The following is a 25,923-nucleotide window of genomic DNA, read 5'->3' as shown; positions in this document are numbered from 1 at the left end:
TTGTCGGTACAATTGCGTTGCTGTCGGTAAAAAGGAGAAAAGGGGGAGGGGAAAAATGAGAGGGATTGTGCTCAAAACATGACGAGAAACTGCTGATTTAAATGTTTGGACCAAACTATTTTGCCATATCTTTGAGTAGTCCCATACACCCATTTCAGTTCTTGGCGCATGTGTTTTTCAGCGAGGCGGCATAGTCAATTTCTTGTCATGATTCCAAAACTTAACAGTATACATAATCAACCTTTCGCCATTGCTCCGAGACGGTTTCGTTCTCGTAGAAATTGCAGTAACAGATCTCAACTACTTCTTTAAAAACTCATGAAAATTGCTCGGTCTAGGTCAAGTTTCAGCTGGATCAGAACATTCATGATGAGGGAGGGCCATACATTCGTTATCAGAAGCTAAAATGAGAAGATCATAAGGTGTTATTCGGAATGTTACCATCCCCCATTTTAAATCCCTTGAACCGCCTCGTTTTTGTCTTCATATCACGAACATGCAGAGGTCAACGGAAGAAACCCCGCAAATGAAACTTTTCCAAAACATTCGGGAAATTCCCTTATATTGTTTGTGCATTCGTGAAAGTTTAAAAGATCAATCTGCACGTTTACGAGTTTAACAGGAAAGAAACCAGGATACTCAGGATGTTATTGATCTCTGCTCTTGGCTTGACCCCGCTTTCCGTTTAAATTCTGTTATAGGTATTATAGCTTTTAACAGATTGTAGCTATTATTTGAGGATACGGAATAACATTGCCCTGGGGGGGGGGGGGGAGGTATAGGGGAGGTTTCAAGTTCTACGTCATATCGGTGAAGGCTCTTTACTCTCACACGAGAGGTCCGTCGTTCGATCCTTGTTCGGTGCTTACATCCTAGACAAGGTGTTTTGGCCCACGTTCTTGGCTACTCCAAACGGGTGTAAATGGGCACCTGACAATTAAAGGGTCACTAAATTACAAATTCATGTTGAATTTTGTTGATCTGTAATACTGTATACATCACATATCTTTAGACTTTTTGATGTACATTATATCATATATTTTATGTTATTTTTACCCTTTAATGTGGGGGTAATACTAATGGCATGGGCCACAGGACATCCAGGAAAAAGCGGCATCAATACTGATGTGGCTACTCTGGGTAAATGAAACCAACTTATTATTATTAGACTATTATTACTTTTACAAACGACATGGTAGTGTCCATAATGATTGGTATAACCACTCATGAACCTGGTGATGATAAACTGAGAATATAAAATCTGGAGAAAAGGTGACTTTGTACATGTTGTATAATATCTATTCAATTATATCTAAACATGCGTTGCATTTGAGGGATTTGGCTAACAAACGGGATACATTTATCTCATTTCTCTTTTTTGGTCTTCTTCCTTCTTTTTGTTTACCCATCAGTCTATGATTTGAGAATAATTTTATCCAAATCTATCACCGGAATGACTATAGCCATTAAACTAAGCGATATCGTCACGTACTGCAATGATCGCATTCGTATTCGCAACTCAAGGACAAAATATACCAAATGTTTTTCTAATTTCCCTTCGTCATATTTCATCATGGATATAAAAGGTCTTTCTTTGAAGTTTGAACATCAATTAAACTTCCTGACCTTAATTTCTCGGAAGAAGCTTTTACCAGCTTTCAAATTTGATCTTTCAGCCCGGCTTTGGAAGCCAACTTGCCCACTCCATGTTCACCCACCCGAACTAGTGCATCATCCCCGTTTTCATTGCCAGATTTGTATGCGATTGATTTCGTTCTAAATTTCGTTTGTTGATTTCGTGTATTGTACAGCTGGAGTTTGTTTAGCTGAGAAGGAGATCCGCTGATTGGTGACATGACGTTCTTGGCGATCATCGTAGCCGCCATCTTGGGAATCCTCTGCTCCTCTGCAGGTGAGAGTTATTAATTAGAACCCAGCCACAAACCTCCAAAACCGACTCCAAACCGACTACAACCCGACTCCAACCCGAATGATTCTTTGTTATTCGGGGTGGTTCGGGCTATAGTCGGTCGGGTGCTTGTTCCCGTCGATTTGATTGGGATATTAGGGACTTTTAGATTTGCGTGGACTGATACGTGTGACGTCCAATTCAAGGCAATGCATTAAAAGGACGTCGACCGTAGCAATCCACGATGTCGTTGTGCAATTCTAAAAGTCCCTGTTTGTTTAATTTGACGGCGAGGCATAGTTGGGTGAGACAGTGTTACATAATTATGGTCGAACAGTGTTTATCAGTATTGTGTGTTTTACCTGACTGCTAAGACAGTGTGTATGCTTGTAAGTAAGTAGCCAGGGGATTGACGGCCTTGAGTCCTCTCCAAGGGACTTGGTAATGAGGATTAATGCCTAACTAAAGGGCACTATAGCGCATCGACTTATTAGTTTCGAACCAGAGACCTTCCGGTTACGAGACCACTGCTCTACCACTGAACCATCAATTCAATTCCATTCAATTCAAAGTAACATTTATTTTCTTCCATTTCTGTTTTTCATATCAACTCGTAATACTCAAGTAATACATTTCTACATGCATGGTAACATAACCATTCTTAAGACGACAAATAATTTTAACGAAAGGGAGACGGTATATATCCTAAAAACATAGGCTTGTGTTGGATACGCCTTAGAACAAAACACCACAAAGAAAGAGAATAATAGACGAAGAAAGGGGGAAATAAAAGAAAAAAAGGGGAACTTAGAGTAAAAAGGTTGACAACGGGCATCAACAAATAACCTGGTAGCAAGTGCACAACTGATTTGTTTAACAGTGACACATATGACAATACAATGGCTAGATTTGAGCGGAAGAACAAACTATTCTTATAAAATGATAATGGCTCAATATTTCATCTTCGCCGGTCAGAATGTGAATCTTAAGATGGCGATGTCGCCGCTTTGGACAAGTTTGATGTTCATTGGAAGTAGGCCTACTTTATTCCCCCCCAAAAATTGTGTAGAATAAGGGAAACCATGGATCGAATATCAACTTCCTTATTATGTTATTTAATATGTCCGCATGCTTCTTTTCCAGTAATCATACATTGTATTTGGCATTCTTTCAGAGGGTACTAGCTGTCGTCGACCGAGGAGTTTACGGAAAGGACGTTACGAATATCAGAACAGTACAGACTATGGATTGACGCATCTCCCTGTGAATTACATCGTGCGCGCAGAGTGTGAGCCTAACGCAACGCTTGTAGGAGATGAGTTCATTATCTGCCAGGACAACGGAAAGTGGAGTGACTACCCATATTGCCACGGTAATTCAATTTAATCCAAGATAATATTACTGAGTTAGCTTTAAAGGCAGGCTTTACTACTTCAGCTAGAAGGGATTAGACCACCCAGAGAGCCAGCGAGGCCACTGTGACAGGTGGCTATCTCATTAACTCAGCTCTCATTTAACATAAGAAAAAGAGGATCATGGGGGACCAACAGGCACCGATTGGGGAAGTTTTCTATATAGAGGGAGCAAGTAGCTACAAGTAGGACAGTGTGCCTTTAAATGTATAGGCATATCATAAACATACTAAGAAATGAAGACTTGTTCTAAATTCCAGCTGATCATGTACAATAGCACGGAGCACCACTGAGGGCTTTCCTCTTGAATTTATACCAACTCTCTGGATGCTTGATATGTCAACCCTTTCATTGTCAACCCTTATCATCAAGGGTGCTAAAACGTTGCCCTTTTATGTCCATACCCACATCTTTCCCTCGAAACGTCGTAGAGTTACAAACTGAAGATTTATTTCTAACATACATTTATCCCTGGAATATATGCATAGGTTCGATTGTTTCACAGGGTTCACAATTATCTCGGAAAAATAGTTCTCCTTTTTGTTTTCAGTCAGTGAAAGTCAAGGGATTTAGGAGGGGAAAAAAACTCAAATTAAAATCCGGGAAAATCAGGAAGTTTGACCAGCCAAAACGGAAGTATTGTTTCCTTATGTTGTGTTGTGGCCCCACTGTTTATTCTATGGATGATTTCAATGCTTACGCCTATTTAGTACCTAAGTATGACGTCATAGTGGCCAAGTTGTCAAGGTTGCAGGTTCCAAACAATTTCGTACTAAACTATGATGTGGTGATATGATCACACCAGCCCCAATCGCTGAATTTGCCCTGCTCCAGGACGTTGCTTGAATGATTTCGCGGTTGAGAGAGAGAGAGAGAGGGGTGGGGAATTCAGACAAAAGTTTAAACGACAGAAAAGTGGAAGTACATAAATGGGATGATCATTTTATATCAATTGACTTCGACACTTTATTCTTTTGACAAGAAGATATTTTCCTTACTTGTCTTTGAACGTATTCAAAGTTGTAGCAGATTTAATTACTTTCTCAAGTTAATTCCAAATTCGAGGACCTTGGCGCCTGAAGGATTGTAACAAATTGGTGGAATAAGCTTTTTTCAAATGTAATTTGCAACCAGATCAAGTATCATAATTATGTAAATTTATCTTATATTCACATTAACAAAACAAGAAATTGCAATTTTGGTTGGAACTGTATTTTCTTTTATCTTAAACATAAATACAGCAATTTGACATTCGTGTATGTCTTACTAAATTAAAAGTCTTTAGATTGTTAAAAATTGGATTTGATGAAGACAGGAAGGAAGATGAGAAACAAATTCAAAGTTTTTTTTTTTGTAACTTATGAATGGGTTCAGGTTTAGAATTTCATGAACTAACTCATCAAATATTGCAATAATATGGGAGAATTAACGAGTCACACAACACAACCAAATGCCTTTCAGATAGAATGTAGCTTAGTTTGAACAATATATAAACATTCTTAGATCTGCTTTGACAATGTTCAGTACGGTATCCAGTAAAACGCAAAGGAATATTGTGGAAGTAGAAGTAATAAGTTGAATATCATTAATTTCTAACTTGATAACATCACACATTGCATTTTGAGTAGTTTACTATTATTGCATTGCATTGTGAACAAATCTGATATCAATACACAGTTAAAATATTTGCAAAAGAAATCAACTGATTTAAGTTACTATGTAAATACATCAATGTAGTATCTTCTGCAAAAATAACAAAACATCAAGAAATGATGAGACAGTGCATAAATCATTGAAATATAACAAAATGAGAATTGACTTTATTTTAAAGGAGAATTGTATATGTTACATGAAGTGTATTGGAACCGATCACATAGGTATTCTTTAAACTAATTAAGACAAATTTCAGGTATTCCAAAGTCTGGGAGTTTGGACAAAATGATTTCATGGTTAACTAAATCGAACGCTTTAGAAAGATCAAGAGATATTCCAACAGAGTGAAGTTTGTGATTAATCTTATTAGTAAATCTGTCATGTAATACGAGCAGAGTCATGAGTCAGAGTGATTACATCTGAAGCCATATTGAGAGTTACTTAACAGATAAATGTTATTTAATGGGAAATAAATCCGCTATAAATGATTCTTTCAAGTATTTTAGAAACGCAAATGAAGTTGTGGAATTGGTCGATAGTAAGAAAATGATTGACGGTCATCTTTTTTAAGTACTGGAATAATTTCCTAATTTCAAATTTATTAGTGAGATTCCCTGTATTTACAGAAAATTTAAAAAATATATGAAAGAAGAGAAGATATATGATAGATAATTTCTTCAAAACCACAACTGTTAATCATTTTTATATAACGTACTATGTCAACAATTTCTTCTTCTCTTGTTTGAGAAAAAAGGATGAAATTGCTGCAACAATCCTGAATGGAATGTTCGAGTAAGACATAGTGACGTGAGGATATAAGCAATAGGCCCCTATTGGAGAAATAAATTAGCAAGTTGATCATTTGTCAGTTTAGTGTTTCTGGCATAAAATAAGATGGGAAACCATTTTTTCTTTCGTCTATCCTGTAAGTTATTTATAGTCATTAATATTTTAAGGTTTTTCTTGTTCTTTTCAAAATTTTGGTAAAGTTACTTACGAATGAATTTCAATATTTGATTAAGAATATTGTATGCTTTAATTGTTTCATATCAATTTAATTTTGATAACAAAAGCTTACAACCATGTAACATACGATTCGTACGTTTTAATTGTTTCATATCAATTTGATTTTAATAAGACACGGTCGTTTAAAACCTTGTGACATAAGATTTTTATGTTGCAGCTGTTCATTTAAATTTAATTTTAATTTATATATAATATCTCTGTTATTCCAGCTCCGCTAGTATGTTTTCGTCCTCCCGAGAGCCCTGTCAACGGGTATATGCGCATGCGTGGTAAATCTGCAAGAAGCATTGCTGTGTATCGCTGTAACCCTGGTTTCGAGCTCCATGGACAAAGAACGGTGGTCTGCAACGAGACTACGGGTAGTTGGCAGGGAGATGTACCTCGATGTTTCAGTAAGTTTCTATTAAACGTAACTATATAAACGTTTAAATGTTATCTGTTTTTCGATAATCAATATTATCGCTGATTGGAAATTGATTAAATCTGCACATTTGAAGTTGACTCAAGTTTATAAATTTCTCTGTTACCATGCGCTGGCCTAACTCATATACTCTAGAGAATAAGCTTTTAACAATATGGCCTGTGATATCCGTTTAAATAGCATCATTGGTCTGTGCATGTCAATTTTCTCCTATACTTTTTCCTCGTGAATTGAATCTCCTTCTAAATTCTCGAATTCTTTGCTTTGACTTGTACAAAACATATTCATATAACAATGTTTATTCAACGTAAGCCTTACTTGAATTGTCCATATGGTGTTCCCAATTGAGCTCCTCCTTTCGGGGTTTTGCTCCCTTCGTTTCTGCAATATTTTCTAAACTCAATACTGTATGAAATATTTTAAATATTGGGCAGTTGGTAAAGAGAAAATGAATGTAGATATATCACTGTTTGCAAAAAAACGAGGGTAATTTGTCATCATTAAAGCATCTTGCTATTTTGCCCGTCATTATTTCACTAATATTCGAAAAATATCGTCTAAATTTTGTTCTTGAAATTTCTAGGACCTCCATCATGCCCTGACCCAAACGAACCATCCGGGATGCTAGCCTTGGTTCTTGTTGAAAACTCTGGAATCAAACACGGTGATCTCTACACCGAACGCACAGTGTTCAACTATACCTGCCAAACAGGATACCATCCAACCGGGGACGTCACAATCACGTGTCAGAATGGCACCTGGGAAGCGGATGCGGATGTCCCAGAATGCAACAGTAAGGTTCAGTGTTCATTTTCTTGTACATAATATAATATTAACGAGTTGAACTAAATTGATTGAAATCTGTCTGGGGGGGGGGGGCTCTGTATTTTGCAAAACGCGGGTAGCGGATGGGCAGATGGAGGGGCGTCGAAAAAAATAGGTCGGGTGAATTCATACACCGTAGGGGCACCTCTGCATCCCCGTCCTTTTTGACAAATTGAAATGAGATTGGAATCATATCAAATGTTTAATTTGTTACGGACGTAAAATAAAGGGATGCATCTTCCCCTTCTTCTTTTGTTGGTAAAGTGTAACTTGCATAAGGGTTCATTATTATTTTTCATCCTTTTAATCTTTCTCCTGTCCAAGCTGACTTAATTTTGATCTGTTAGTATTGTATATTGGTGTAGGTTGGAAGCTTGTCGAATAAGAATCAATCAATCAACCAATGGAGCCACCCCCCCCCCCTACTGGTTTAAATCAGTGGCAATAAATTACCATACCACCTGTGAGGTATCGTGTGAGTTGATGTTTAAATCATTTCAAAAGGAGAGGTTTAAAAAAAAAATCACTCACCAATTCTAATGTGTTGTTTGATTAATTAGGCAAAACGGCAAAACAAAAACGTTAAATGATGTATATTAATTCTAAAAAAGGGGGTTGGTGCGGGAGCCACTCTCTTTCCTACGGACCCAGTACATGTATAGACCTGTAACTCTCAATCAATGAGTCGCATGTTGGTACGTTTATAATTATTAATTAATTAATTAATTATGTTAATGATTTGTAAATGTTTTTCAAGTGGAAATAAAATTGCACTTGAACTTGAATATTGCAGGGATCATCTGTGCCCCACCCATCCTGGAGCCCATAGAGAATGGTACACACAATATTGAGAACAGGACCTACCATGTTGGAGAAGTAAGTCGTTAGATGTCTCTCATTATTTGGGGAACAAAAGAAATCAAACTTATTAATGTCAACAACAAAATACTTGAGCATTTCTTAATGGATTGTGGATCCGTTAATATTACATTTATATATTTATCTGATGCGTTCACTGACTTGATGTTCAGTTGGTTGATCGCTTGATACTCTGACTGTCAATTCTTTTTTTGGCTGATTGATGATTTTTTTAATAAATGTTATTATAATTGTTTGATTAGGTTTGTACGATTCATTGGGGGAATGCTTTGAGGGTTACATGCTTGATTTAAACAGTAGTTTTGTCAATAAGCATCTCGCCCTTGATTCGTTGACAATCCCTTGACACATTAATTAGATATTTATTCACTAATTAATCGGTTGATTAATTTGTTAATCAGTTGATTGACTAGTTAAAACCGGATTATCGAGTAGTTCATCAGGATTTTGGGTTCACAAGAATATAATTTTTAATCCGAATTTATTCTTAATAAGTTAGTTGATCAATGATTCGGTTGTTTTATCGCATTTTATTGAGTGGTTAATCAGATTTGCAACATCACTTGAAAATGATTTTTTTTTTCCCCACATATTTGCGTCCATACCTTCATTATTTCATTATATGTGCTTCGATGTTGTTGTTTTTTGTGTTGTTGTTGCAATAAAAAGAAGTTCAATTTCAATGAGTATTTTCCATCTTTATCCACAGATGGTCCAATATGAATGTAACGAAGGGTATCTCGTCGATGGAATAAGCTGGCAAGTATGTCAGAGTCACGGTGGACCCAATGGAATATGGTCCGATAACGTACCAACCTGCAAAGGTTTGTGATACTCTTATTGATAATGAGAATTAATTTCTTTTACGTACATTACTCCTTATATTTTAGTTTGATCTGTGAATGAGCCTCCACTATTCTTTTAATAGTAAAACCTCAGTCACATCCACGAGACTGGCACATCATCAACAAAAGATCGAACAAAATAATAGTATTAATACATTAATTGCCAATCGATCGTTTTGTTTGGGATCAGTATGGAGTCCTATTGAGGTGTAAGAATTAACTCTTCTTCTTGTTTTCTTCAAATTATGATGTAGTCGCCAGGTGTCCCCATCCGGGTTCCCGTCACCTTGACAACGACGAGATTTCTTTCTCGCCGAGAAACGGACAAGGCGCCACGAATTCTTGGCCCGTAGGAACGGTGATGACCCTCAGGTGTCGGTCACATCTAGAGCTGCTGGGGTCAAGTGAGAGGGTGTGTCAACCTGATGGTCACTGGAATGGTACTCTGACGTCATGCCACAGTGAAGGTAATTAAACCGATGTATTTGTTGTGGGTGTGAAAAGCACGGATTGCTTGCTGATGTTGCTGACGGTTTGACTTTTCTTTCGGCGCTTGTCATTTGTTACTATTTACACAACAATTATTGATGCCGGACCAAAATTATGGAACAAAATGCCCAACAGTATCAATTTTCAAAAGAAAGCTCAAGAAAGATCTCTTAAATGAATGTGTATAACTAGGATTTTTTTTTTTTTTTTTTTACATAAATGCCTTTCCTTTTCTTTTCTTTTGTTGTAATGCATTTGTCTGGTTTAAATTCTGTATAATGTTGCTTTGTGTTATTTTAATCTCTGTATTTCTATCTCGTTTTAGTACATTTAAGAAACTTTTTATGTAAATGTTATTATCTCTGGGAATATTCTTGATAGGCTATTAGCCTTTGTTTTTTCCCCACTACATTATGGTTTAAATTGAAGATGTTTCATTTTAACGTTAATCTATAATTATATGCATATAAGGTGTACTTGTGTTTTTTTAAATCAGATGTGGAAATAAAAACTTGAACTATGAACAAATCAAATCAACTCATTGGTAACTACATAATACCACATTGTATAACCAATAGACATCATGTTGGGATTACGTGATACGTCATTGTCATGTCATCCAGTTGAATAGGTGACAAGGCCATTGAAATTGCATTACCTTTATGTTTTTTGTATAGTCTTTGCGATAATGTTATTTTTACTCTGTTACCGGAAATTCTCTTTTTTCCAGGAGTCATTTGCGTAGGGATTATTTCCTTTGTTACTTCCTTTCAGATTTATTCCACTCCAAATCATAGTGAAATCAACTTCAAAGTGATGATTCAATTCTATGTTTTAATCAACCCATTGCTTACTGGAACCTGGTGCTCCCTGTGTTAAGTCTATGGGAATATGATAATTCAGTAGTCAACGGGTTAAAGGCATCGTTTAGCAATGTTAAATATGAGATGCACGGTCCTACGTGTTATCAGTGTCTGTGATATGGTGTAATATTGAAGCCCTAAAAAATCGCGCTTTAAAATGATCAATAAGTGCCTCAAAAAAGTAAACATCTTTGAGTGACCGGTTTTACAATACTCCTTTTCCCCTAATAGACTGTAGTGTTATGAAAACCGTTTGGTAAACGGTTTTCAGAATTTGTAAGTCCAATCATAAATACCTTGATAATCAGACAGGCGATCGGCTTGTAAAATTCATGGGGTTCCTGACTGACCTAAACGTTTATAATTATCATTGCAGCATGAGCTAAATCCAGGATTTTGTTTCAGAATCTGACACAAAGTTACCGGATCCCTTTAAAACAATTTAAAGGTCTCTGATAAGTATCTCGGCATTCTGATCGGCAACAAATTAAGTTGGGACGAACAAAGTAAAGATGTCCATCATAATTTTAGTCTCCACCTCTTGAGGAAGCTTAAAACCCACTGAACTACTAATAGCTACTTGCGCCCTCTATATAGCAAACAATGCCTAATCGGTGCCTGAAGTGGTCCCCCATGATCCTCTTTTTCTTATGTTAATTGAGAGCTTATTTGATGAGGTAACCACCTGTCAGTGACCTTGCACGGAGGTCTAATTCCCCTGGATAAATTAGTGCAGACGGGCTTTAAGTCTTTCCATGTCGAAAATTCATATCTGAAACTCTTTTACTCGGCTGTTGTAGAAAGTTCAATCATGTGTGGTTGCATCTCCTGGAACAGGGGTCTGAGAAAGAGAGAGACCAACTGAAAATCAGAGACTGTTGAATCAAGCAGGTAGCTTGTGAGGGGAAACGTTAGTCTAGCTTTATAAATGGTTAATTATCAAGATCACCCTTTTCGCATTAGTTTGCAGTGTCGATTGGCATGACAGGACTTGTACAAAATATGAGCATTTACATTTGGACAATCATTACACTCTTATCAACAATTATTAACGTATTTAAAGATAAAGGTGAGTTCTGGTCATCCGATTGCACTGTGAAAGAAAAGGTGTGGAATGGATCATGTAAGTATTGGTGTGTACTGCAAAGTTCTGGAGTCATCATAATCATTATCATATATTGGTGTGTACTGCAATGTTCTGGAGTCATCAAAATCATAATCAATTTGGCCCAGTCTTGGTAAAGTAACAAGCACTGTACACAGAAACTTGTTGTATTTGGGACTACACAAATGGTGTCGGGGCTACTAACCTTGATTTCCTAATCTTTCTATGCTCATTACTCAGCCAGTATACATTTTTTACCAAAATTGTTTGGCAAATGACATTTATTTGTAATCTTGAACATTCAGTGTAAGTTTCGTTTGATTCTTTGAGAATTTCAGTTATTTTCTTTTTTTACCAGAACTCATCTTTATCTTTAATGTGGGTCGGTGTAAGCCCTTATTGAACAGGGAATAATTAAAGGATTTCAGATAGCGATTTGTTCTACATTTTGCAGACTTGAGTCGTTTACCTGATCGCATCCAAGAATAAAATTGATGGAGTGGGTGTTAAGGATCGTTCATGATAATGCTCTATTTCGTGCAGAACAGATCTGATCTAGATGAATTTAGCTCGGTTTTTTGCAAAGGAATCGATTGTATCTTAAAGCCTACATTGCGTTGATAAAGAGAAGATTCAAAATTAGGATCAAATTTTTGTTTGATTCGTAACTTTGTCTTATAACTGTAATACCTCAGTCACACCAACGAGACCGACAAAAATGCAGACAACAACAAAATATATATTACTGTCAATGGCCAAAACTGGTCGGTCTGCGGTAGGTTTGAAGTAGTTTAACAATGTGACTGCGGTATAATGTTAAGGCCCACTAACTGATTTTATTATCATGACAGAGTACTACTGTCCCGCCTTGGGGAACCCCATACACGGCTCCAAAGTCGCCATTCCGCAGTACAGAGTGAACACCTATGTCCGTTTTCGATGTAACGGTGGTTACGAGATGGTTGGTTCTGAAGAGAGGATGTGTACGTTTTCTGGGGAGTGGACTGGAGAGATGCCAAGATGCATGAGTAAGAAGAACAAGAGAGACGAAGTTCTTAAAGAATGTTGAGATCAGTGGCGTGGCGTGTCCCCTCCTCTGTTGAGGGGTAAAATTAAAAGAAAAAAGACCGGGAAAAGACAGGAAAGGAACAGGACAATTATAAAAAGACGCCCGGACAACCTCCCGCACCATTACCTCCCATCTAGTAAACACCCCAACCCCCTAAGCCTGTAACCTTGTTAAAAAAAAGTAAGACCGGAGACGCCCCTTCCCCCACCCCCATATCATTGGAGAGCCCCCTAAATGGGTGTACTCATGCTACGCCACTGGTTGAGATTATGGCTGGTTCTCTGATGACGTACGAGTGTATTAGAATAAGGGAAATTTCCTATTTCAAGGTGTCAAAATCACTACCAGATGACTATCAAACTAACAGCTCCCTAACACAGCGAGTCTCTAACAAAGACATCAAGGATACTTACAATCTGGCCTTCTTTTGCGTTAGGGAAGTTTTACCCTCCCCTCATCAATATCTGGATACCCCCCCCCCCCCTTCCCCTCCCCATTCTCTCCGGTGAACTTGAAATAGTTTTTACGTTGATGAATAATACTGATAAATGCACCATTCAGCCCTATCTTGTAAAATATATCGAGGGTTCAGTGACACAAAGACGTAACTCCATATTTTGCCAAAATGAGTACTTGATATTAAAATGTTCAGAGAAATGTGGGCTTTCCAGGAAACACACAGACTTAACTCCACCCAATACCCCCAATGAAGTCATTGGCTAGTGAAGCATAGACTTAACTCCCAAGTGCTCAGGGACACATAAACCACTTTTTCTCAAAATGGCCAAAATAGAATTACGTCTTTGTGTCACTGACCCCTCGATATATACTTTTTTAATTATATAAATGTACTGTTTCCCATCAAGGTCGTGATGAGTTCGACGAATTTGCTCGAGTGACGAGCGGCCTGGGAAAGGCCTTCGACGAAATGGCCATCGACGGGGGCTTTGGGGTCGGTTTCAATAACACCACTTTAAACTCCGGTAGTAGACGAAGGAAGCGTACAATCGATCTATCAAACTCTTCCGCCCTGGATATCTACTTTGCGTTTGATGCGTCGAATAGCGTTGGACTTGAAAACTTCGAGAAAGGCAAACGATTTGCCAAGCTTCTAGTGGACAAGGTAGGACGGAAATAAAAGCAAATGTGAATATATTAGAAGATGTTAAAGCCACTTTAAAGTGACTCGGTAACATAGTTGAAAGTTGATGAAAAAAATTGCATAATTTCTGTATGAAATGTTACTTACTATCTTCCTTCTACTGTACTAGCCCTCTAACATGCAAAAAATCCTGAAAAAAATCTCAAACCACAAAGATATTAATGGTTTTCTGAGAAGGTGTCGCTGGTCAACACCCTCTAACAGTGATTAACAGTAAAATCTCCCAACCATTTTTGAATTTTCCAAACCGATTTTCCATGAAAAAAGACATAAAACAGGCTATTGAAAATCTGTCAACACTTAAATGTCTGGAATGATATGTAGAGCCAATTTAGTGCTGTGTGACGATTTACATTAACCTAAAATGCAATATAGTTGGGAGAATTAAGTAATCGATCAGATCAGTTTTTCCCAATTTGTATCATTAATAATAGTCCGTTTTCACTCAAATTTTCAGATAATCTTTAATTGTACATCTAGCATTGAAGTCGCTACATAAGCACCACTATCAATCATCTGAACAATGTTCCCTTTACAGATGAGACCGTAACATTTTTTATAATAATAACTAATAACTTTTACTTATATTATAGCGCTTTTCATGAGTTTCATTTAATTCGTGATGACAAAGTAATTATTGGCTTAAAGAAAAAAGGATTGTACCATGCATGGGTGTCGATCCCGGGGGGGGGGGGGGGATGGGGCGATAATCCTCCAATATTTCAGGTGGAGGGTGGCCTGTACAATCATTCCCCCCAATAATTCACCAGAAAAATTAATGATGAGAGTCCGATGAGAGTAGTTAATGGTTATTACTCGCAAGATGACCATCAATATACACATTTTGCTATCTCATCTTCATAATACATACATATATACGAAGTAAATAAGAAAACCGTATATGAGACAAGAATAAATTGAATTCTCGCTCATACGGCTTCATCAGGTATTGATGAATTTTTTTCAATGTGTTCAATCAACAGCATCATAGAAATACAGTGCGCCAAATGCAAAGACACAGCATCAAAAGCAACGAGCTAAATGTTAAGCGCGAAGCACAAAAGTAGCATGCACATCAGACAATCCTGGACAGTGTAAACATAGAAGAACTCTGTGACGATTTCGTGATGAGATCGGAGACAAGGAGAAAGATTTTCGGACATTAGTATGACTTATAAAATAGTTCACTAGTTGTTATGTTGTTTCCGTTCACCCTTTTTAAAATTCACGTCATTGTATCATTATTTTAATTTTTTCACTCGTTTTATTTCCTGATATTTCCTAAAACATTTTTCATTTTTGGAGAAAGATTATTATGTCACAATTTATTTGTGACACAACTTATTTTCAGTGGGGAAACTGAATTCAGACAAGGATTAATATAGAGAACAGTACAACGAATCGTCTTCTTCAGACAAGGATTAAGAGTCGAGAATAGTACATCGAATCGTCTTCTTTCTTTATTGAAACGTCAGAGCTTCCGCGCTACGCGCGGGGGAAGGGGAACTTGATTCAAACGAGGATTAAGAGTCGAGAATGGTACATCGAATCGTCTCCTTTCTTTAATAATCTAATGAAACGTCAGAGCTTCCGCGCTACGCGCGGGGGAAGGGGAACTTGATTCAAACAAGGATTAAGAGTCGAGAATTGTACATCGAATCGTCTTCTTTCTTTAATAATCTAATAAAACGTCAGAGCTTCCGGGCTACGCGCGGGGGAAGGGGAACTTGATTCAAACAAGGATTAAGAGTCGAGAACGGTCCAACGAATCGTCTTCTTTCTCTAATAATTTAGTGATACCTCAAAGCTTCGGCGCTTTGCGCCGGGGGGGGGGGACTCCCCCTCCCTGCACCCAACCCCCTAGGAACAGCGGTTCGCGTGCTTACTACCGCCCCCCCCTAAAATTAAATCCTGGCTACGCGCTTCGGAGGGGTGCAACTTGTCACATGCTTCTACCACTTTGGTTGCTTTGATCCATTGTCGAAAATATTTTGGCACCTTTCATCCCCCCAACCACGGATACAAATCGAAACCCTTGGTACCATGTTTTTATTGACTCGAACTTGGAATTGATTGTTCTTTTAACCCAAATACGTGTGAAGCACATTGCGAAGCGCGCTCTCGATTAGGAGGGTAAAGCGGCAGTTATAGCAATTTCATTTTTGTGCGGTGTGTTGACTGTCTGGCGTCAGTTTTGGCGTTGTGTAATGAGGCAGGGGCGGATCCAGAAAAATACGTAAAAGAGGAGGGGATGTTGAGTAAAGAAAAAATTGAGTTCCATATCCCCCCCCCCCCCCCCAAAAAAAAAAAAAAAAAAAAAAAAAAATCATGAATTGGGCCCCCTCTCTCGTCGCCGGCTGGATCCGCCCCTGTTATGAAGTATAGCATTATTAGCTAACCCCAATCGTACATCGCTGTCAGTGTCCACGAATTGGTCGGTTGGAGTCTGTTTCGAGTAAAGTTGATGGTTAACCTGTTGACTACTTGATTATCTTATTCCTCTAGGCTTAATACAGAGACCGCCCGGTTCCAGTAGGCAAAGGGTTAATTGAAGAATAATTGATATATTTTCTAACGCAGCTTGATGAGAACATTTTGGCTGGCGGAACCCGAGTCGGAGCATTGTACTATTCGTCTCAATCTATGCGGGCTTTCAACGTGAACGAATACAGATCCACGGATGGTGTGACTTCAGCCATCGATACTCTCATACATTACAAAAGTAAGTCTGATATGAAGACGAAACGACGATTTGAATACTTCAGATTTTTTTCAGTATCTGAATCGCTTTAAAAATAAAAGAGTATAACTTAAAGGAAAACACAGTCTGAAATTCCGAATGGTCCTGCATAAAACTAAAAAAAAATTGATGAATGAAATATATACTGGAAGTCCATCATTTTAGAAAATTTCATACAATTTAGATCGTAAAACCTTTCGATAATGATTAAATGGAAACAAGCCATTCACAGAAAGTTATTCTTGGTTAACTGTATGAACAGAAATATCAAAGATATAGGTTAGGCCGAAGTAAATATTACAAAATTAGGACAGAACTAAAGAAAATCATGAATTTGGTAAATGCAATTTCGATGATGAAATGGATGAACAGGCAAATTGGTCGTTTTGTATGACGACATACCATCAAGATTTTCTCAAATTTTCCTGACTTTAAGAGTTCCAATTTTGGATTAAAGAAAGGCAAAAATATGCCGAGGAGGCGAGTTGGCTAAGTCCCTAAAGAGTCTGCCTGTGGAACCAAAGATCGAGGGGTTCGAATCCAACCCCTCTCCTTCTTCATCGACGCAGACTGTGCCACAGTGGAAAACACTCCGTACACCGGATAGGATGTTAACTGGATGCCCCGTGTAGAGGAGAGTCACCAAACCCACTGCACTATTCGTATACTAGTAGTGGGAAACCCCAGTGTGATGGTCCACGTACCTGCAGACACGTAGCCACGGGGGGGGGGGGGACGGGGACACGTGCCCCCCAAAAAAATTCAAAGATCGGTTGAAATTTGTTTAGACCCCTTCCCCAGCACGTCGATCGATTACATGTATGTGCCCCCCCCCCCCTCCCCGAACATCAAACTCTGGCTACGGGCCCCATCAATTATGCCGCAGACAAACCCCGATGATTCCAGTTGTTCAGTTCGTGTTTTGCCTCTCAGTCACAGGTGACGGCAATACTTAATGATAATGATAGAAAAAAAACTTAGGCAATTAATTACAAATCCTTGTCTGCCACCTTTTGAAATGCGCGAACAGTATTAGTGATACACTGAGCTATTTCAGGTTGGGTGTTTAGGGCTGGTGTTAGTGATTAATAAACACTCACATCAGCCCTAAACACCGAAATGGAAATCAGTTGGCGTTAAGGCTTTGACCTCTAAATATTGTCAACTTCCGGTAGCTAATGTTATCGTATCATACGAACTTGTTTGCTGGTAGGAATACAACATTTGTTTTTCCTTTCTCCCAATTTGTTCTTAATTCGATTTCTCGAAAATCTTTGCCACCGTGTTGAATAATGATTCAATCTTTTATAACCTAAAGGCGATGGAACTAACTTACCAGCTGCTCTGATCAACATCAAAGAAATGGTGGCTGAAACTCTTGGTGATACACCAGACAACACCAGAAGAGTTCTCTTCATCATCACTGATGGTAAGTTCATGGTGGGGGGGGGGGGGGGAGTCTTAAACAGAGAGAAAAAGATCAAAATGATAGTTAAGTAGATTCTATTTGGAAAGATGTGTTTGACGAACAAAGGTGAGAGAAACAGATTGTTGAAAGTGTGAACAAAATCGTATATGGATGAACAAATATTAGAAAGACTACAACATTATATTCGATACGATTTCTTTCATTTCTTAATACAAACAAATGCGGTTTTCAGACATATCAACCGACAATACACCAGTTTACAGTTGTATCAGTGCGCATGCGCAGACATGGGCGCCATTTTAAATGGTGAGTAAACAAAGCCAATGACCTAGAGGTCATTTGGTTTGTGCGTAAATTAAGATTGCGCACATGCAAATTATGATGTGAGCGCACAGCGCAGCGCGCAGGCAGTGATGTTATCATAATTTGCATGGGCGCAATCTTAATTTACGCATAAATACCACAGACCTCTAGGTCATTGGCTTTGTTTACTCGCCGATTAAAATGGCGCACACAACTGTAAACTGGTACACCAGTTTACAGTTGTGTGCGCCATTTTAAACAAGGCCAATGACCTAGAGGTCATGTATTTATGCGTAAATTAAGATTGTGCCCATGCAAATTATGATGATATCACTGCCTGCGCGCTGCGTTGTGCGCGCATATCATCATTTGCATGGGCGCAATCTTAATTTACGCATAAATACCAGAGGTCAGAGGTCATTGGCCCCGGAACAGGGCCAATTTGGCCCTGTTCCGGGGCCAATGACCCGAGGTCAACTGTCTGCTCATGCGCACTGATACAACTGTAAACTGGTGTATTATCAATAGTTAAACAAGTAGCAATGAATGAGGATGGACGGGGAGGGCGCTATTCCATGTCGATAATCTGATTGTTTTCTTGAGATACTTGGCGTTGTTCTTTTGTTGTATTTACAGAAATGAGCAAAGGATCATTTTAAGCGTAATATATTTACATTGTTGTGCAATAATAAATTCCGATTGCATTGCACTGAATGGAATTGAATTGAATTGGCCTTGTGCTTGATTTACGCTCTACTTGACGTCGTTCGTTTCTTCAAGGTTTTAGTAACGTAGGTGGCGCCCCTTCGGAACACGCTCTCACGCTCAAGGAAGATTTAGGCTTCAAGATACACTGCATAGGAATTAGCCAGAAGACGGATAAGAAAGCACTTGCCGAAATCGCCTCTCGGCCCATCATCGAACATGTCTTTTATCTTTCGGATTATATCGAGCTTGACGAGGCCGTGGACATCATCACTAATACAAAGAGATGTGAGTAACAGACACTATGAACATGACGGACAAAGAAAGAGGACAAAATATACAGTTCCTCATTCTACCCTCAACAATTGCTGTGGTAGACAAAAGAACATCCCTTCACTGCTATTATGTAAAAATGTGTAGAACAGGTAAATATGCATGTGACACCTGTTCTACACATTTTTACATAATAGCAAGGAAGAGATGTTCCTTTGTCTACCTGAGGAACTGTATATTTCGTCCTCTTTCTTTGTCCGACATGCTCATAGTAAGAAGGAAGGTGGTCTCCTTAGAAAACAAGAACCATGCCCTTTCATCATTGCCCATTTCCTCGTGAAAATCAAGACAATATATGGAAACCTATATGAGTAGGGTTTAATCAGTAGCTTCATGTCGCTTAACGCCGTTTTTTTAAAACAAACTTAGTTCTTTCACTATATATGCATTTCCTCTTTTTTAACTCATGTACATTCACAACAAATCAATTGACTAGAAAATGTAATGGTAACGAGTTTAAGCGAATTACTGAAAAATTGAAACAGAAAACAAGCAAGTGAGTTATATGATATCAATCCATCAATCATTTATCTTATGATCATAGGTCTTATAAGGCAATGTCAAGACCGTAATTGAGCTTCATGATGATAATTTTAGTTTACTATTTATATCTCTATTAGCTTACGAGGAATGTGGCAAATCGGGAAATACTATTGTGGCGAGGTCTCGAATTGTGGGCGGGGTGGACGCTAAGTCTGGGGCGTGGCCATGGCAAGCAGCTCTTTATGATACAGCAACAAATGACGTGAGTAATTAGAGGTGTAATCTTTTAACTTGGATGATCATGAAAGATTATGTTCTATTCAGTTAATTTTGTCGTTGAATGTAGGAACAAATCCTGATAGTTTTAAGAAACCAATTAACACTTATGGCTGGGTATAAGTTAGTCATTAAAAGTACACTTCAAAATTTGTACTTTGATTATAGTAGTTGTGGAAAACAAAATGAACAAATGGACTTATTTTCAAAACGTATTTTTAGAAAAGATGAATAGCATGCCCAATTTTTCTGTTTAATTTTTTTTTTTTTTTAAATGTGTTTCTTTCTCCTTTTAAAGGGATAGTTGAGTTCTTGATTCAGACCGCAAATGCCTTCAAAGTACATGGTTATTGCTCTTATTCTTATTTATGACATTTCTAGTGCTCTTTTAGGACCTAAAATTGCCATGAAGGTAATTTTAGAACCCAAAAAGTGTAAAAATTTAGCCAATACAATCATACTTATTCAGCTCCACTTTCGAAAAAATAGGGTGACCATAATTAATTGATTATTTGATAATATCAATACACGAGCCGGCTGGTTGTGCGTATTATAACCGACACGAAAAAGCCAACAAGAATCCAACATCGGCATTTGGTGGAATAAAACGTATAAGGCGCTATTTCGTTTTTTCAACGGCTGGTTCAAATTATCGAATATTTGTGGGGCACCACAAATATTACAAACATATTTATGGATATTTCAGCCGTCTCTGAACGGATTTTGATCAAACAAAGATGATTTTGTCATTTAATTGTATGTTGTTGCAAATTGGACACTCAGGTTTTCAATATCTCACCAAAACAAATTGTGTAGTACCCTCTGCAACAAAACTCAACTATACCTTTAAACATGTGGAGTATTAACATGAACATTTAGTAGCCAAGCTTAATGGACTAGATTCGGTGGTTGAAGCTTTAAGTACATGTTATAATTACCCCAACTAATGAACGTTTTCTGTATCGTGTGGAATATTGCCTCTTTGTTCCGACAAAACTGCAACATTTTGAATGATTTACTTTAGCTTCTGTGCGGTGGTTCTCTAATCCGGAAGAACTGGGTCCTGACTGCAGCACACTGCTTTCGCGGACTGTTCTCTTTAACCAGGGATACCACGACAGTCTATCTCGGTATGTTGGTACCTTGAATGTAGTACATCAATAGGCCATTTTCGTAATGTACTCAACTTGAATGCATAAATGTTTTTTTAAAGATCAAGTTGAGTTCTATTTATGCGTTTGCACTGTGAACGTAATGTGGAATCGATCAGAAAAAGTTGATCATGCAGCAGATACGCATTGGTGTGAACTGCAAGTTTCTGGAATCATCAAAATGATAATAAGTTTGGCCCAGTCTTGGTAAAAATTGACCATAAACTGTACACAGAAATATGTATATGGGACTACACAAACATGTGGCATACAAATGTGGGCCTCATTTTTAAGCTGATAAAGGTTATGTTTAGAATATGAAGGCATTTGAAGAGCCATGTTCTTGACGGAATATGTTTTCTCTGATATTCTTTCACACTTGCATAATGACAATGAAAATGCCAACAAATTATTTGTCACCGTTTCCCAGAAGTCAACCTTTCCTTTAAGTGCCTCGTTTACAAATTATTTCATTCAACTATAATGAATTATTGCATTTTAGTAGTCTGAGTACAAAGTGCATACATTACGTGTTGTTAGGTAGGACAAGCCATAATATTTGCCTTACCTAACAACAATTAACGTATGCGATTCGCATTCTTACTATATATTAAAATCCAATTATTCATAACGGGAGAATGAAATAAGTTGCAACACTATTTGGAGCTCCATGGTTTTACCCATGGCTTAGATAGATGCTCATGTTAGATCTCTCTCTCTCTCTCTCTCTCTCTCTTTCGTATTGATATTGGTTCGTAATCAATTAATTATTCTGAGATGTAGTGAAACACTTGACTGGTTTCAACATTTGTTCCTGAAATTTGCTCCCCCTACCTTCATCTTTCCATCTATCTTTCTCATTTTGTCGTAAAATTTCCTAAAACTTTGGGTTTTTTGTTGTTAAAATCACAGTAGAGGCCAAGTAATCTCTCCCCCCCCCTTCCCCTCAACCCTCCCCCCCCCCCCCCCACCCTAACACGATAGTATCACTGGAGTCTGGATCTGCCACTCGTCATACGTTTTATTGCTATTCTTACCTGATCTAACGATTTCACTATGATCAGTATCCTTTGGAAATCTCACAGAACTCACTACATCCATATCCGTGATTTTAACCGTAGGGTTGACAGATAGGTCTGGCGATCTGCCAAGGTCACAGCAGTTTGACATTGCCCAGCTCATCTTCCATCCACAATACAGCGTCGAAGGTAGTGCACAGCATAACGATGTCGCCCTCTTGCGGTTGGATCGTGAAGCTGAGCTCAACCCGTATGTGCGTACGGTGTGTCTTCCACCAAGCTCTGTGACAGATCCATTGAAAGGTATGATGTTAATAGCATTAGCCCATTGCATACGGGAAACGAGCGGTCCCCGTATGAAGCCAATGGGAATTAGAAAATTCATTAGTCAACCGTCAATAATTTTGACGCAGGAAAGTCTCATCGTAGCACCAATGCTGTTCTTCCCGAGGGCCGTGCACCCCGCCCCCCCCCCCCCATTCCGGGGTCGGAGGGACGACATGCGTGTTCCCAAAATGTCCGGTAAAGGAGTATTTTTCATGCACCAAAGTCCGGCTCATAGTACACACAAATCCGCCCGTATTGACTTAGGGAGGGGGGGGGGGGTGTTTTCAAAAGGAGGGATGCATACGCGTACCTTAAATAACACTGAGTGGGCGGGGGCCTGCACTTATCGTTACTCCAGCAATTGCCTGGTACATATTTACACCTGGGTGGAATGTGGTCATTTAATGCGGATTTATTTAATAACTTGCCAAGTATATAAGGGCCGTTAGTGTTTGGGTAGGATTCGAACCCTCAACCCTTGGATGGAGAGTCTAGTAAATGAAGCACTAATCCAAGGCACATCGGCATGGAAATATTGTCGTGATGTTTTGGAATCAATATTATACGCAGTGGCGTACGCAGGATTTTTTCAAGGGGGAGGGGGGTTAACATTTTTTTAAATCGGGCCAAAATTTTTGCAACGACTCAGCCAGCCGCTGAATAAGCGGGGGGGGGGGGGTGGGGGTAAGAGGACACTTTTTTAATAAGCGGGGGCGGGTAAGAGGACACTTTTTTTTTTGTCTCGAAATTTGAAAATTTGACATTTTGCCCCGTTAGAGGGGGGTAAGGCTCCCTTTTTTAGGTCAGCCATTGGTATATATATATATATATATATTGTTTGTTTTTTATTATCATTTTTTTTTTTTTTTTAAATTACCAAAATACACACATAAAAAAATACCAAAAGCGGGGGTTAACCCCCAAACCCCCCCCCCCCCCTCCCCCTTCGTACGCGCCTGATTATACGACTAGACTTTCCCCAAAACAACAAAGGGGCAAATTATGTACGAGATTGTATATCCCGAAGGAATCACGTTTGGATTCCTTATACATACTTATTATGTTCGCAAAATTCAGTAAGTGATGGACGAGGCTTATCGAAAGTGCCCTAGTTTCATTTTTCGAAAGGTTTTACTTTTTATTTCTCTTTCTCTTGCTGTATAGTTTTAATCTTTTTATATATCCCCCTCCCCTTTCTCTCCGTTTCTGTCTGTCTGTCTGTCTCTCTATCTCTCTCTCTATCTCTCCCTCTTCTTTCTCTACTTGACTTTTTTTCTTCTTTCTTTTTTAAATTAAATTTCTTGAAAAGCCAATTGGTACCTGAAGCCAGACAGGGTGGCCAAAGTCACAGGCTGGGGTCACAGCGACATACGACTGCCTGACGAACCGATCGATCCTGCAACCAAGAATCTCCAGGAAGTCGACGTACCCCTCGTGTCAGCGACAGAATGCCGAAGAGTGATGCAAGACAACAACCAGATCCCAGTCGACACCACGACCGAACTTTGCGCGGGAGCGGACCAGCGGGATGCGTGTAATCTAGATTCTGGCGGTCCCTTGGTCGTGAGTCGTAATGGTATCTACAGGCAGGTTGGGATCGTGAGTTATGGTCTAGGGTGTGGGCTGCAGAATACCTACGGTGTCTACGCAAGACTTCCACACTTTGTCGAGTGGGTAGAAAAGACGATTCAAGAGAATCAGTGATATCTGTGAGTCGGTAAAAGTGGAAAGGGACAAATCTATATATTTTTTTGTTGTTGTTTTGTTATTGTTCCAATTTTAACATAACAAGATTGTCTCATACAATAGATTTAACAAGAGAATATATTATAATGAAATATTGTTAGACATGTAAACATAGAAAAGAAATAAAATGTGAAATATGGGGTACCTGCCCAATAGTAAAACTTGTATATTATATGTTCGCGAATAGAATACCAAAAATATTGCACCTGAATTCGATAGCAAGACAGAAAGACGTATGTGTTTGAGTATACTGGCACATTGGCAATATGAATATCAAGCGGGAAAAAAGTGTGGTACATACAGAATTCGTGCATATAGCCATAGTATATATGATTGTATGAATATATCAAAGTTACATTTTGTTACATCACGTACACATTCTACACCAGTCTTAAATCACGCCGAAATACATATCACATTTTGAAGATGCCCATTTTATGTATATTATGCTCCGCTGCTAATGGGAATATCTACGTGTTTCACATTGTGAGAACAAAATAATCCATTGATTTGATTCAATATTCATTTGTCTATCTAGCAGGTGAACTGTTTTGAAGCAAACGCCTTCGCGTAAACATTTGAAGAAAAAAACATAGCCAAAGTAGGGCAATTTTTATTGAAAAACACTGACTAATCAGATAATACAAATGGTTTGTATTGGCTTAACGAAGTGGAGTGAAATCCACTTCTTTGGAGTTGAATCGACTCCAAGGTATTGGTTAAATATCTCTTTTCTTTAGAGAGAAAGTGGATTCCACTCTAATTGAAGCGATCTCAAATGACCCCCCCCCCCCCCTCTCAACATCAAAATATGGATGTCAACTCCTGTACGGTAAGAACATGGCAAGTGAGAGGGTTGCATTACTATGCAGATAGCAACAAATGACAACAAAATAATGAATGGTTATTGAAATACTAAAGTTTCATAATGGCAGCCATGCTGAAGTTGGGTAATAATGTGGAGTGCGGTTCAAGCCTGACTGACGTGAGCGCTATACAAGAGCCAGAAGTTATTAGTTGTCGTAGAAGTATTGTTGTTTTTGTTGTTGTTGTTGTTGTTGTTGTTGTTGTATATACTGGCGTCATATTCTATAATCATCACAGCCATGGCTATCGATGATTTAAAGATGAATTAGAGAAATGGCAAAGGCATGCCGGAAGCCAATATTATTTTTAAACAAAAACGGCTAATGTAGCGGTAATGAGTAAACGAATTTGATCAGCGCAGGTAACTCGTGCAAAATAAATTGATATAGCAAATCAACTTTGTCTGTTAAAGATAAACTTGAGTTCTGGTAAAAAAAAAAAAAAAATTATTTCTCACAGAATCAAACGAAACTTTCACTGAATGTTCAAGATTACAAATAAATGACATGTGCCAAACAATTTTGGAAGAAAATGTATACTGGCTTAGTAATGAGCATAGAAAGACAAGGAATCAAGGTAGTACCAGCCCCGACACCATGTGTGTTGTCCCATATATAGCTTTCTGTGTATGTGCTTGTTACTTTACCAAGACTCGGTCACATTTATTATGATTTTGATGACTCCAAAACCTTGCAGTGCACACCAATACTTACATGCTACATGATCAACTGTTTCTGATCCTTTCCACACCTTTTCTTTCACAATGCAATTGTACTAAAGATTCTCTTTAAGTGCGTCGCCAGGCAGTAATAATTGTGATCGAACAATGGATGCATGAAACATATAAGTAGTTGCCTATTTACAGAGGAGGTAATTGCGATCGTAT

At 38.4% G+C, this 25,923-nt stretch overlaps 1 protein-coding gene across 1 annotated transcript; it reads left to right on the top strand.

Moving 5' to 3' along the window:
* The first annotated feature begins 1,608 nt into the window (after window positions 1-1,608).
* LOC115925362 (complement factor B-like) lies at window positions 1,609-25,495 on the top strand. The gene is made up of 16 exons (XM_030989035.1): window positions 1,609-1,912; window positions 3,084-3,281; window positions 6,210-6,392; window positions 7,005-7,214; window positions 8,040-8,122; window positions 8,835-8,949; window positions 9,225-9,437; window positions 12,279-12,455; window positions 13,363-13,619; window positions 16,239-16,380; window positions 17,717-17,827; window positions 18,911-19,123; window positions 19,789-19,913; window positions 20,952-21,057; window positions 22,200-22,400; window positions 23,734-25,495. The coding sequence occupies exons 1-16, from the start codon at window positions 1,855-1,857 to the stop codon at window positions 24,126-24,128; spliced, it is 2,787 nt and encodes a 928-aa protein (XP_030844895.1). The 5' UTR covers window positions 1,609-1,854; the 3' UTR covers window positions 24,129-25,495.
* Window positions 25,496-25,923: the final 428 nt, after the last annotated feature.

Source organism: Strongylocentrotus purpuratus, unplaced genomic scaffold, assembly GCF_000002235.5.
Source record: "Strongylocentrotus purpuratus isolate Spur 01 unplaced genomic scaffold, Spur_5.0 spur5_contig_841, whole genome shotgun sequence".
NCBI classification, from domain to species: domain Eukaryota; kingdom Metazoa; phylum Echinodermata; class Echinoidea; order Camarodonta; family Strongylocentrotidae; genus Strongylocentrotus; species Strongylocentrotus purpuratus.
This window is presented reverse-complemented; position numbering and strand designations above follow the sequence as displayed.